The sequence below is a fragment of the Synchiropus splendidus genome, chromosome 18 (genome assembly GCF_027744825.2).
Source record: "Synchiropus splendidus isolate RoL2022-P1 chromosome 18, RoL_Sspl_1.0, whole genome shotgun sequence".
Lineage (NCBI taxonomy): Eukaryota > Metazoa > Chordata > Actinopteri > Syngnathiformes > Callionymidae > Synchiropus > Synchiropus splendidus.
This window is the reverse complement of record NC_071351.1, coordinates 11736280-11751466: the sequence shown is the minus strand read 5'-3', so window position 1 is coordinate 11751466 and position 15187 is coordinate 11736280. Positions and strand designations below refer to the sequence as shown.

Genomic DNA, 15187 nt, shown 5'->3' with positions numbered 1-15187 from the left:
ACATCAGCCCCCAAAGCTGTTGAGCATTTTCAGTCACCAGCAGGAAGCCTGCAGGAGCCTCACCCGTGCCCTGACCTTAACAAGGTTTACCAGCTGATAGCAGGGAGCATGCTGTACTCCAATAGAGGATTGAAGGGGCAAGGAGGAAAAGAAAGACATGCATTATTGAGTCCAGAAACATGGCGGGGTTGATGTCTTCCCCGGGCTTTACACTGATTCCCAACGTGAAAAAAGTGAGTCAGAAGTGAGTTTTAAATGTGAAGGTTTATAGGTCTTCTTTATTTGCTGGCAGCCTGTAACTGTGACGCCGCCGGGTCTGTCCGGGACGACTGCGAGCAGATGTCGGGTCTTTGCTCCTGTAAGACGGGGGTGAAGGGCATCAGGTGCAACGTGTGTCCAGATGGAGAGAAGATGGGCATGAACGGCTGCGACAAAGGTAAAGACTTGAGCGATTGGGAGTGATCTGGCAACTGTCCCGTTTAGCTATTTAAAAACCATCCTATCTAGTCACATCTGTGAACCTCATTGGTTGTCCTGTTCTTTGTCCGACCTGTCTCCCCTTTAAATGTCTCCAAGACATATGGTCTCTCTGTCAGCTGGAGCTGTCCCTCTGATGACTCATTTCCAATCTTCTCCTTCCTAGAACTGTCCCATTAAGATTCCTTTTCAAGCCAGTTGTCTCCACCCTGGCTTCACTCTCTTCTTCACCTCCCACAATTGCTTTCCATAGTTTAAAAACACAACACTTTACCTGTCTTGTCAGCCGTATTACAATACAAGTAACATCCGACTTACCAGTTCCGACCAACCGGGACGTAAATCGAATGCCATTGAAAATAGCCAACGCAAGGGTTATAGGTGCTACTGCAGTGGTAGATGGCTGTGTGAGAGTGAGATGCTGGGATACTCTGCTGCCGTAACTCTTGTACGCGATGCCAGGCTTCTACGTCCTGCGGTGCCAGACATTGGAAAAAAAAAATAAAAAAAACGTAAGTTGACGTAAGCAGGTCCTAAGTCGGATGTTACTTGTATATGTTCAGACAACCAGATGGGAAAAAATCCGACAGCTTGAACTGTAACAGCCACAATATGCTTTGTTAGCATTACTATAGTCAATGATGATTACTGCCTCAGTGTCATGCACTTGGATCAATTCAATACTTTTGTTTATTCTCTGGATGATGCACTTCTGCACAAGCACTATCGATTACCTGGATAGGTAATGACCCCCCCAGAGATAACACTAGGTAAAGAGCAGTGCAGGGAAGCTGGAGGTGGGGGTCCCACTTCTCCTTGATGAAGATACACTGTCACATACAGTATCGACTGGAAGTCAAACACTTAATGAAGCCAGCAGTCCCAGAGCACCAAAGGGGCACTAGGCCACACACACACCCTTCAGATGAAAGGACAAGCGACTGAGAGCAGGTTGCACATGAAAGCTGTAGCCATAGGGTGGGGGCCACTCTGAGCCCGTGTGATGTAGCAACAATGCAAAGCCCCCTTACTTAGCACCTAGCAGGTGGATGGCGAGCTCCTGCTGCAGACATTTCAAAGCTTCAAAGGCTTCTTTGGAATGCCCTGGAAGATATGTGTGGAGAAAATGGCAGAGCCCAAATGTCGCGGGCGCTTACCTTCACACATCCTCCGTGCTTAGCTCTGCACTACTCCGACAATATTCTCTGTTCTCTGCAGAAACTTCTGACTTGAAGAAAAGTTTTCCACTTCTTCTTGAGATTCAAAACGAATATATGGCAAAGGGTTTTAAGTCGTTTGGCTTGTCAGCAATGAGCTTTTTCTAACGGAATATTATATCCGCCATATACTGAGAGGGAGACAAACGCAGGGTCGCGCGCAGTTCACATGTGAGCAGAAGAATACTGGATGAAATTGGCTATTCATGAGGAAGAATTCTCTCCGACTGTGACAGTTTTTTTATTTTATTTTATTATTCGCAGGAACTGAGGGCCCCAAAACATGTGAAGAATTAACATGCCATTTTGGAGCTTCTTGCATCGAGGAAAACGGTCAGGCCCATTGTGAGTGCCCGTCGCCAGACTGCAGTGAGAGAAACAAAACCAAGGTGCGGCTTTCAAACAGACTTTATTGGATTGGCGTCATTTTCCGATGCCATCGATTCAGTCTCCTCTGGGGAGATAACATGTGTTCTAATCTCTGCACTCTCCACATTTGTCACTGGAGCAGGTGTGCGGCTCAGATGGGGTGACCTATGCTGATCAGTGCCAGCTGACCACAATCGCCTGCAGGCAGGACAAAGACATCACAGTCAAACACTCTGGACAGTGCACAGGTGAGCCTGCTGGAAAACCTCAGTGAGTCACACCTCAAGTGAACTGTGTGACTTCAAGATAATGACCCACCACGTAAAAATATCCACACATCTACACCTTTCTGATTTAGATGTTCCCTATTAAATATTGCAGGTAATGTCTGTGTAATTTGCTGCTTGACAGAACAGTAGTGACAGCTTTGTTTGTACGCTCTCGGTTCCGTTTATACAGGTGTTGTCTTGCCCATATTATTGTATCATATAAACAAGGGCAATTACTCTTTTTTACTGCTGGTTCTACACAATAGTTTAATAGAAAATGTGAATCTTGGGAAAAAAAATAAGTGGAAATATATATATATATATATATATATATATATATATATATATATATATACACAAGGAAATTTTAAAATATTAAGGCTCAGTAAAAATGATAAATTTACATTTTTTTTTTACAAATAGCTTACAAGAAAGTCCACAGAATATCTCGGTCTTGAGCCACAACTGATATCCCAAATTGTGAAAAGCTTGGAGCAAAATGACACGACTCGTCCCGCCAGGTCAGTTCCAGTGAGAGAGTGCGTATCCATCTGAGGGTAGCTCCTTCCGATCACCCTTTGTTTGCAACTAAAAAGTTGTTGACTTGAAATGTAAATTTAACATGGAGCAAAAATCATTCAAATGTGCTCAGGGCGAGGTCCACGAGGATTTTAATAAGCCCCTCAACATCTTGCACTTACAAATCCGGAGCTCTGGGTTACCTGGTGAAGATACCCAAATCCATTCCAGATTTACATTTCGCTGTTGCCTGGCAATAGCGAGGTGGGCCGTGTGATAATCCCTTACCCAACACCGCTGTACGATGAAGGAAGTGCCGACCCTCGGGAGAACCAGACAGGCCAACGTTGGTCCCCGCAGAGGATGTTTCATTTCTTCCCCCGGATGTGGTTGCTCTGCGGGTAGCTGCTCTGCCACCGTGGCTTGCTCCAGGGTGAGATCCTGAGCTCATTTCACGTGTGGCTGGGTGCGAATTAGCATTAGCTCTGCCTCCACCCCTCACCAGCCTGAAGCCCGGCCCGCCGCCCTCCACCCCCACTGTTTACACGTAGCGCTTCCAGACGCCCGGCTTCATTTCTGCGCATGCAAATGCTGGGCGCGCTGCTCTGGTGCTCTGCTCAGAGCAAGTGCCAAGGGCTTTTATAAACGAATGAGCCACTCTAATGTCACTGATCTGTTGAAAGTTTTTGCTTAAATGAGGATGATGATTTGTGCACGGTTGGCCACTAATGCCAGGAGAAATTCATTATCCGGCAGCAGATGCTCAGCTAAGTTGTTTGGAGTTTCTGAAAAGATCTAGTTTATGGGGGAATAAACAAGCTGACTGGGGAGTGCATTGGACCGTTCCTGGTGCCGCCGCAGGATATGACCAGTTGGCAGGGACCGGTTTCTCCCATATGCTGACCTGTAGCTTCACAGTCCGCCATCTTGCCTCCGCCTCCCCTCCACCTCCTGATATCTTCTGTCATTATTCTGTCTCTACTCTGCTCTCACAATTTGCAATTCAATCGCTTCCCTTTGGACTTCTAACAATCATTATCCGTTTTTTTTTTTGACGAAACTCCCTTTTGTTTTGGTATTTTGTTGCAATCATTTTCTTCTTCCAGGCAGTTGGCTCCATTGTTTTTCCTTCCTGTCCTTTATTCTGCTTTCTGCTTCTCGTAGTTCAGTCGGGCTACCAACAGTCTTAGTTACAACCTCTCAGCAGTAAATACGCGCGGCTACAGATAAGACGGGAGCGCTGATATCGCTCTCGGACCATTGCTTAGGTGAGGGAAATGTAGACACGGAGAGCTCTGCTTCCATCCTTGCTGCCATTGAGCGGGAGGTGCACACTCCCCTGCACACATTTGGCAGATCTCTGAGTGCGGCCTGACACTAAGCCGGCCTCCTGAGTGGCAGGTGTAGCCAAGAGGAAAAGCAATGCATGCCACCCCTCTCCATGATAGCATCGCTGCTCTTTGCTCAGCACTCCAAATCGCTCTCCATACAAATATCTGCTGTTCCTTAAGCTGACACCTCCAGCGTCTCTCAACCCGCCGCGGTAGGTGCCACGTTTCACACCTCAGTAAATAATTGCCATCAAATAGAAGATTATGTCTGTATAATTAAGTCCTACACATGATGTTTGTCAAATCTTAATGAGGCGCAAATCTTTCTCTGGCGTCTGCTGGTGTCATCTTTTACTCTTGGGAAGGAAAGAAGTAAAGTAGGAGGCTCAGTATTGTCACGGCAGGTTGCCTTGGCGGAATGTGAAGTGCTGGTTTCCCCCTCAGGAGTTTTTGTCCTATTTATCAGGATTTCATCACAGACAGTTTGTCCTTTTGCACCAAAGCTTTCTGCATTAGTAATGAAGCTCTCTCAGAGAGCCTCTTTTGCTGCATGTTTGTGCGCATCTGTTGACACTGTGGTGGCGTTGACGGATGCTCACGCTCTCCGCAAGCCGCGGTCTTTGAAGCTGGAGCTAAACTGGATTTTTTTTGCCCCATTTCTATCAATCATTCATCACCAAAGGCTCTGGCTGTTGGTGATTAAAGCTTTGCTTCTGCAGGGCAGCATTTGAATATGGATCTATAATTCATAGGCGCTGGCAGTGTGTGAATTAAACACACAAACATGTTCCAAGTGCACACAAATGCATGGTTGAAATGCACATCCTCTCGCCCGCCACCGTGCATTGATGGTTTAACCTGCGTGGGCAGCATCGCTAAATGACACAGTGCTGGGAATAAAAGTCCATTCTGTCGGCTGCATATGGATGTTCTTTCATTACATAAGATCGGTAATTTTGACATTTCATCAGTTCCAAGGTTTCCCTTGTGTGTGTGAGTCATTTTCAGCTCCGTCATGACTTCGGCGAAAAGGGTTAGACATGCTTGTGAATAGTCCAAACCGGGGGTCTCAAACCTGTCCTCAAAGGGCCGCAGTGGGTGCAGGTTTTTGTTCCAGCGTGGCCCCTTTGTGGATCAGTTTGAGGCCCCTGGTCGAAACAATCCTTGACTGGCGAGTTGGGGATGCAAAACATTTTCATCTTTGCTCAGTCATTCATCCATTCCTCCCTTCCCTCTGCCAGAAACCATCACTGACCGGGCAGATCGACCCACACCAAACCCACCCACTTACGGCGTCATGACCACGCCTGCCCCCTTGCATCCCAGCATCGTATGGGCCATTCCGCCTCCAAGAACAGAGACCAAGAGCAAGCCGCCGGCCGCCACCCCCTCTACCACCGTCACCCACGATCACACACCACCAAATCACCACCGCCGCATCAACATTCAACCAACACCGCCACCTTCACCCTCGCCATCCCACAGCGGCGCCGCGCCCTCTGTCGCGTCCTATGAGGAGTCCGGCAGCGGCGATCCAAGTGGTGATGATCAGACGGGAGAAGAGGAGGAGCCAGAGCAAGAACCAGGTAGCGGCGTTGCCCCGGAGGTCAGCGGTCAGCAGGCAGAGGACTCTGTTGGTAAATCCCTTTCACTTCATGAACCATGATGCTTCTCATTCGTGTGTTTGGGCGGGTATGAAGCAGCCATGTGATTGGTGGACAACATTTTCGTGCTCTCATTTTTGTTTTTGTTATAAAAAATAAAAAAAAGTTCCAGCTTTTTAGATATTTATGCAAATAGTTTGTTTGACATTGTGAAAGTCAAACATGTGGGGAAGATACAGTTTGTCAACAGAGGATGTTCATCTGCTCTCACGAACTATCTCAATTTCAAACTAGACACAAATCTATTTGCATGGTTCACTGTTGCTACATCGCCCATGCTCCTCTCTGTCTCGTCTGACTAGCTCGCTGGCTTGCTGCAGCTAGCAAAACAAACCCTCTGTAAGCGACACTGCAGCAAGACAGATGAAACCGTCGGTCCGTATCGTAGGATCTCTGGAGCCTCGACAGGCTGATTTGACCGCGAGGTTAAGGTGTGAGAGAATGCAGAGGCTGATTATGTTGTCACATGACTGGTGCCAAGTCTCACGGGACGTGGCCTACAGACTGCTGCGGTCTGGTGTGATTTGTTTTCCCATTGACAGTAATGTATGGTTGAGATATTTCAATCTTTTGTTGTTGTTTTTTTCTCCCCCTCTCGCTACCTCCTCATCTGTCAGGTTTCAATAACAGGCTTGATGGAGGAATCTCACTTTCCGCTGCTCTTCCCTCATCCTTCCCCTGGAGATTCACACTTGTCCGTGGTCTTACCGCCGCTCATAGCGTGTCTGACAAGTAGCCCAGCTGTCCTGTTGTTATGTCCCTGACATTCCCTTTACTTTGTGTGGCTTCTTTGCAAAATCCAAACCGGCTTTCATATTTGATGTTTATGTAGCCACCTGTTACGAATGTGTGCGTGAGTCGGCATTTAACTTAACTCCCCTGCCTCCCTATGGAGTCGTTCAGATTCCACTTGTTATACTACATTGCCCTCTGTCCCCCTCCAGTGCGATCTGAGCATCTGTAAATCTGCAGACCACACGCCAACAGATGCCCTATAAACCCCCGCCTCCCTCCTTCGCCCGCACCCCTGCCCCCCACTCCACCCTCCCTCTCTGATTTCCTTTGACCCTCAGTCCTTGAGCAGGGTGTCCCTCGCCGCTGACGTCTTTACGACTTGTTTAGCCGTTAACTGTTTTCTACCGCGATTATTTCTGATCGCTTCGCGGTCATAAAATGGATGGCTCAGACCAGGACACCAGCAGCCGCATTAATAAAGTCCAAGGTTCAGGCCTGATCCCTCTCACTTCCACGGGCCAGCCATCTTTAATATTCAAGATACAGTGAACACATCCACCTTTCTTATCCTCTGGGAAACACTGATGGTAACTCTGAGCCAATGAGCACGCTGCACTTAACATCCCTCATCATTTAAAGTGCTCAGTGCATGACATTACCAGTAAAAGCGTCCAATAATGCTATTTAATCTTTCCTCCCTGCCGCTTGGATCCACTTTCAGACTACAGAAAGTTCAGATCCCAAATGAGCAAAGTTAACCTTTGCGAGGCTGAAGATTTCAAGTCATCTGAAGCGTTTATCCCCCTCAGGGGTCTCTGACTCTGGTGTCTCAAGTTGAATGAATTCTAAAAGCCCCCGTGTATCACCCTCAGGTCCCAAGGTGGCCAGCTCCACCGTCCCCGCAGCTGAGGAGCGGTCCTCGTGTGACAACACAGAGTTTGGCTGCTGTCCCGACGGCAAGACGGCATCCAGCACTCCAGAGGGCACCAACTGTCCCCGTAAGTCTCTCAGACTGTGACTTTGATAGATGTGAGTCTCTTTCACCTTGGGATATCATATTAGGTCGGACCGCTCATCCGCCTCTTTATTGCTTTCAGCTTGGTTGTTGCACTACTGTGTGTTGCCATACTTTCAACCTTGAATTCTTCATGAGGGTTATTACAGATTAATGTTGTCATAGATGGTTATACTGAGCCTTTCTTACTATATGATAGCAGCTCTGAAAACAATATTGTAGCCTTAGAATGGTTTGAGGAGAGGAGAGACAGGGAACATGAAGGATAAGGAACTTTGGAAAGGGAAGCACCAGGTCAAAGAAAGGGAGGCAGACAACCACTGATGTGATCAAGGAGGACATGAAGATGGGCAGGATGGTCAGGGTAGGTTAAGGTGGTGGAGACAACCCCAGAGGGGAGAAGGGTTTCCACAGAGTTTCTCTTTTACACACTGCATTAATAACTAATGTATCACTTATTTATCATCTGCTGTGTTGTAATAATCATTAAATAGCCTCTAAATTCATAAGAACAAAGTACAGACTTGTACTCATAAATCTTCCCTTTTATCAGTCTTTTATAATTCTGACTTTTTTTATTTTGTTGAATTAAAAAGAACAACGTTGGTATGATGTCCTTTATTTTATCTGAAAGAAGGCCACATAATAGAGCCACTTGGACTTGAATACCAATAATGGTGCTTGAGAGTTGGTACTTTTTGTGATACAGTGTGATGTGTTCTGATCTTATTACTCTGCAAATAGTCTTTGCTCTCTCAATAGATCTGATGAACACGCATCAAAATGAAGCCTGTGAAGCAGTAGCTTTGGCATTTACATTGAAAACAGCTGAAACCAAAGGGGTCTTGTCAAGATTGAATGGTATTATGAGCGGGTTCAATGTTATTACACGTTGCTGGAGATTAAAACAAAATATTGTGAAACATGTCAAGACTTAACATTTCCAAAGTGTCATTTGATTTATCAGGGTGAAAATTCTGTGGAAAAGAAACAGAAATGAAGTTGAATAGCCACCCTCTATTATTCCATACAGTGCAGCCCCGAACTGCATGTCCTTACTGGACATGTCAATCCTAAATCTAGAAAGTTAAGTGAGGAGATTTATGAGCATTATTATTCGAAGCATCATCCCAGATTTTACTTTTTAATGCTTAGTGAGAACCGTCCAACTTAAATGAATATATTCTCTTAACTTCAGATGCATAAATTATCGGAGGTTAGAAATGATTGAATGACCTCAGTAAACCAGGGGAATTGGTTTTAAAATTCCCAGTGAATTCTCTGACTGTTCCTCTTTGACAGACCTCCTGCCCTTTTTCTTCAACCCTAAACCACATGAAGAAAGTTCCCCGCATGGTTTCAGATATATGGACACACACACACACACCTTTCATTGTATTTCTCTGTCCATATCTCATCTATATCAAAACCGAATTCTCTCTCTCAGACCAAACTGGCAGGCTTTAGTCGTGCTCTGCTTCATTTCTCTCAGGAATTGAACAACCAAAGGCCAAGACGGAGCAGTTGTACCAATCAGGGGCTCCCGCCAGGCCGGCTTCATATAGATAAAGTGCTCCTTATTCTCTTTCTCGCCCTTATCTCTGTTCTCCTTTTTTATTCTTCAAAAGAACCATGCAAGATGTGGTGAGTGGATGAGGGTTCTTCTTTTTAAATCTTGACTCACTTATATTTGCCATGGAAGTCAATTGGAGTTAACCTGGACTGGCGATGGCCCAGGGCCATGAAAAGGCTGCGAGCTTGATGTTGATAGTGGCACCACGGAATCGCTGAGTCGATATGAAGGCGAAATGACTTCTAACCTGTACTTCGTACACAGTGCCAGAAGCAATTTTAAAAAATCTGCAAAACACAACTCACAGGAAACGGTTTAGCATGACTGGCTCTGAAAGTTTGAACTGTCTGGGCAAAGAGATAATTGAAGAAAAGAGGCGAATACTCTGCAACCAATGGGATAGTAGAAGGCCAGAGTACGAGAAGGAACCATGTCTTCATATGTGGTGCGATGTGACAAACATGAGGTGAAAATGCAGTGGCACATTCCAACAGTCCTGTCATATATGTGGTGTAACTGGACAATCGCAGGCAAGAGAGTAGAATAGAGCTGAACATGTTAAGTGCGGACACGGACAATTGTGACTTTAAAAAGTCTTTTCATCGTAAAAGATTTTTGTTGCTCCCCAAAGTGCGTGACCTTAAAAAATGGTATCATACAACTCTCAGACCAATAGGACTACATTGTTCAGTTAGAGTAACACATTAAAACGTGTCTTTCTTGTCGTGAAATTAGTCTGCCATAATTTGTTGGTATTTATCTGGGATACAAGAGCAAATAATGTATTGTGTTAGAATTACAGCAGCCCTTACAAATTGTCAACAATGATGTACACCAGAGATCAATTCTCCCGTCAGCTCGAGTGCCACCGATAAAAGCTGGCGGCACAATGAACTGATCGATTGGCTGGATATTTTTGTTCTCCTGAGAACATCTCGGCACATCCCTCGCTCATTAGGAGTGAAGTGACGCTTCTCTCTCGTAAGACTATCCATCAGATGGTTTCATTCCGTCCAGCGCTATTGATGTCACCCTCAGCCTTATTAAAACAAATTTGTTGAGATGCCAATACACCTGCCGTGCCAGCCACATAAGACAGTAGGTTTGTCAACGAAGATAAAGCGTGGCCACGGAAACTCTTCCAGCAGTCAGGCTACTTGTGACACCCCAACTATAAAAGCTGATTGAGCAGGAAATCAACTGAGGAAAGTGAAAGTGAACCTGCTCACTAACTGTTTTCATAGTGGTTATTGTTGGTGATTGTTTTTGTATGTCAACAATTGCATTTTACACATCATATCATTTACAATAATGGCAAATACTTACTATTTTTTAAAGAGCAAAATAAGGGAACACAAGAATATAAGGAATGTAAGAAACATCTTTCAGTGTCACCGTGGTATCATTAACTTCCCTGCTAATGAAATATAAAAATCACTCCATCGTTCTCGCCATTGACATCAGTGCAGCATGTACCTTAAGGCTCTATATGTCTGCTTAATAGTGTCAGTTTAATGTTTCAACAAACTTTGTACATAAAATACTTTTTTATCACGCCGCTTGAGACCCAAAGTGCAACACAAGATATTACATTGAGGCAAATAAAAGGGAGAGAAAATGCGCGGGGCAGGCAGCCTCCCCAGTCCCACGAAAGGGATACAGTTGGTCGTGTAAGCTTTGTGACGTGACTTTAAAATGAGATACTGCTCCGACTGCATGATTACAGCGGGAAGCACAAATTGGTTATTGACAATTTGCTGACTTTAAACGCTCGACCCCGCCGTGATACTTTGTTACTGAGTAAAAATGTCAGGTTACTGATCTGGTTTGCTCATGTTTCAGAGCATCTCCTACGGCTGAACACGGTTGCTAGGCAACTGGGCGTGGTGGGAATGTAAAGAGGGGCATTATACTGCTGTTATCACATTGTCCAACCTCCAACGTTCGCATCAAAAAGGCTACAAAGTTCGATTGTTGCTGAGAAATCTGAATTGGGTTTGTGTTGGAGAGTGTTTTTTTTCCCCCGGCTGAAACAGTTATCTAAGATCTCGGGCGTGTTACTGAATGTGGAGCACTCATCTGTCATGGCTTAATGTGTTGTTGCTGAAGGCCACGAGGTAATACCTGGTTTGACATCAGAGGTAATGACCAATAAATGGTCCTGGGCGCTTGAGCGAGCCGCTGAGCCACCGCCACTGTAGACTCTTCCTTATGGCTCTGCTCACATGCATTACAAGCTCCAATTGAATCTGGTCATCAAATGGTTTTTTTATGGCTCGGTCTCCAACTTCGTACGCAGCGAGCGAGAAAATCGCCGTCTCTGATGTGCGTCTTGGTCGCGGATGAAAAGTTTGATCTGCCTTGCCGTGCTTTTCCCCTCCCTCCAACCCTGTCTTACTGACCGCAGCCATTTGCTTTTGTTTTATGGCCGCCGTCCCTTCTTCGGAATTGATGTGTGCTCGCGGGGAAAGGAACTCCAGAGGATGATGGGGCAGTGTCTGCTGTCTCCGCTGTCCTTTGCATGCAGTTTTCACCAAGCGACGCCAGTCGCTGTTCTTCAGCTATAAGGAGACAATTACGGCTATCTTTCATGATAATCATACAAGTGCTCTGCTCCTTCTTCCTGCCGCTGCGCAGGAAGGGGGAGCCATGATTGATTTGGGCAATTTGTTCTGTTGATTACGAGCGGCGTGGAAGCTCAGCATCAGCGTCTCACGCGCTCTCGCCCCACGCACACGCTCTCTCATCTTTATTCTTCTCTTCTCCGGCAAACAAATCCTACAGAGCACTGATAGATGTTGGACTCTGTCGACTCAAGGTCGCTCACCGACAGAGTCTCTCCCTGCTTAGGGAGGCACTTTTGAGACAACCTGAAAGATGTTTGATCCAGAGCTTGTGGCCTGTCTCTCTGTGTTTCTAACTTGTTGTCTCTTCACTTAGCCCTCCGTGCTTCGGCCAGCTTTTGGGATGAATCTCCGTCTGGTAAAACCTGGCCCATTTTCCTCCAGCTTATCTTTTCCCCCCCTCATTGTTTCAGTTCCTCACAACGCACATCCTTCACCAGCACTTTTTACAGCCACAGCCGTTTTGAGAAGTTCAGCAACAGTCGCACTAACCCTTATTTTACACCAACCATCACTAACCTGGAACGGGCACTACTCTCCCAAAAGAGGTGGACGGGCTTCAGCAAATTTAAAAGCCCATGTAGGAATCAATATTTCTTTCTCTCTCCAGCTACCATGAGATTCAGCGGTTTCCTGCATTTGGACCAGGTGGAAGGGCAGGAAATCTTCTACACGCCGGAGATGGAGGATCCAAAGTCAGAGCTGTTCGGCGAGACGGCCCGCAGCATCGAGAGCGCTGTAAGTGCGGTGAATCTAATATCTAAAATTGGATTTACTCCCAGTAAGGAATTGGTTTTAACTTGATTAAATGTCACTGTCAGAGCTATACAGTGTTCCGGAGGGTAAATATAATGGCTTCATAACGTGCACGTCCAACAATCATACTTAATGTCTCGCAGTATTAGCAACACCATGATCCATCACACTTTGAATCCCATCATGGACTGCAACAGTTGATGATCAGATAGCAGTAGATATCACCATGATAGACTGACAAATAGACAGAAAATTCTCTACAAATGGATATTAATACGACGGAGGAAAGGTAATCGGAACAGTGGAGTCAGTTATTGCATGCAAGCTCATCTATATGTATCTTGAAATAAACACATTTACTCACTGTGATAATACACACCCTTCGTATCTATGCATAAGATGAAGAAGAAGTCATTTTTTAAAGGATATTTAAAATGAAAGTGGTAAATAAAGATGCCAGTGACTGAGCTGGTACCGCAACATTTTAAATAAAAGCTCGAGTCTGGGTCCCAGGGCAGGTTGTTTAAGCCAAACCTCTAGTTAGATGAATATTCTGTAAGGGGAAATCAAAGCTCCGTGCTGTGTAACAGTTCTTGTTTGCGCAGCATTGTTCAATTTTTCATGGGGATGAACCAGTGGTGCAGTTCAACCAGGGAGTGAAGAAAAGTTCCACAACTTTGTTCAGAAATCTGTCAGAATAGTTTTTCCAAGCCCGTTTTGTTGTTCTCCAGCGCGTACCATGAACGACTGACGCTTTGAAGCAGAAATGAAAGAACGCGTCCGAAGAGCTTTTGAACAATGCTGCTTGTCAGTTTCATACATTCCGCTTGTGTTTTTGCCATGAGCCGCACACACACCAACGCTGGGGTGGCGTTTCACTGCACTTTTAATTAACTCCTCTGATGCTGCTTATACAGTCTGCCGTCACCACAGGAGTTGAGACGAAAACAGCAATATTAGAAATCATATAGGCTCTCTTTGATCTTAGGGAACTCTTGTGTCAGTGGGAAACTACTTGATCTTGTTTTAACTTGAATATATCTGTGGCACGTTTTTAGTTATCCAGGTGATCAAAGGATCCATTTTCTTTCAACACAAATTAATATTTTCAACTCAATGCGTCTTAGGTATTGAGCATTATTTGAAGTTAAGGGGCTAAAATGTTGGAAGAAGCGTCAGAGTAAAGGCATCTCTGCTGATTCAACCTGTCTTTCTTCACGAAATGGCTTGCCAGGTTTTGTGAGGCGACTCAACAGCCGTGACTCATAGGTGGATTGGGACGCAGAAGCAAGGTGGGAGATGGCAGAAAGGGAAAGGAGAGGAGACCATGTGGGTTTAAACAGGTGGCAACAATAGGAGTCCTCACAACATGAATGAGGTCGATGGGATCCTGCTTGTTCACGTGTTCTCCATCTGAGTTGTTGATAGTCTCGAGATAGATCGGAGATACTCAGAAGTTAAAGCACTGCTCCTCCTCATGGAGACATGCCAGATGGGGTGGAACCCTTCTAGGATGCCAACTTTGAGGAGGCCCAGAACACATCAGCAATGCAATGTCTCTGCATTGCCTTGGGAAAAGCGTGAGGAGGTCACTGGGTAGAGGAAAGTCTGCGCCTCTTGACTTGGATAAGTGATAGAAACTGGCTGGAATGAAAAATGATTGAGAGGCCACGGACACCCTTGAGACTTGAGGAGTCTCAGTGTGACTCACAACAGGGAATTGTGTGGTGTGGTTCCCATGTAGTCAGCCCAGTCTTCTCCTCAAATGATGAAGCAGGTTCTCCAGTGTGTGAGAGCTTCATATATGTGCGTGTGTGTCGACACATTATGCATCCACCAGCTGTCAGTAGCACCCACGGGACCTAATCTACTACCTCACAGCAATGTGTGTGCACGTGTGTGCTCTTGTTAACACTCGGAGAGGGCGAGCCTCTGAAGCCTGGCGTGCCACTTGACAGCAAGCAATCTCCTCTTGCTACAAACTCACCAATTGAGCCTTTGGTTTTGAACAATGAAATAAGATTCTGGTTAATTCCTGCCCCAAAATAGACCTTCTGAATAATGCCTGTTTTAGCAACTCTTCAGTCCAGTTCTTCATGAAACCGCAGCCACCACAGAGAGGATGAGATCAGGCATAATGTTTCTTCGTTCCCAATTCATACCCGTAATGACTTCCACGTCCTGCTCCCAAATGCCAGTGGTTCAGGAAATGGCAACAGGTTTCTCCTTGTATGGCAGCAGGCCTTGCTCTGAGCCTGACTTGTGTGTATCGTGGAGCTCATTACTCGCCCTTGCGATTGTCTCTCCTCCTCCATGTCCACTCTTGAGCCCACTCTTATGCCTCTTTTTTTGCAGCTCAATGAGTTGTTCAGGAAGTCAGGAGTGCGCAAGGACTTCATGAGCGTTCGCGTTCGAAACCTGGCGCCCAGCAACTCCATCCTGGCTTTTGTGGAAGCCCACTTTAAACCAGGTGAGTGAGCATTGCAGTGTTGGTTCACTTTTGCTTGACATTTTAGTCATGTTCACATTTTTATTGGAAGCATTAAAACTATTCTAAAATTTCATTTCAGCTTAAATTAACAATTGCGTTGTATTTCTCAACACATTTCCCGTCATGTGGGCTGTGATCAGTGCCCTT

General features: G+C 45.7%; 1 protein-coding gene across 5 annotated transcripts in view; it reads left to right on the top strand.

Annotated features, from left to right (window-relative positions):
• Positions 1-15187, top strand: part of agrn (agrin) — a 194681-nt gene that overhangs the window by 154462 nt on the left and 25032 nt on the right. For all 5 annotated transcript variants that reach the window (XM_053849443.1, XM_053849446.1, XM_053849444.1 and 2 more), the window contains 7 exons: positions 293-436; positions 1959-2083; positions 2206-2311; positions 5424-5819; positions 7454-7579; positions 12404-12531; positions 14905-15019. In XM_053849443.1, the coding sequence (XP_053705418.1) occupies positions 293-436; positions 1959-2083; positions 2206-2311; positions 5424-5819; positions 7454-7579; positions 12404-12531; positions 14905-15019 (1140 nt within the window). The remainder of the gene's footprint in view (positions 1-292; positions 437-1958; positions 2084-2205; positions 2312-5423; positions 5820-7453; positions 7580-12403; positions 12532-14904; positions 15020-15187) is intronic.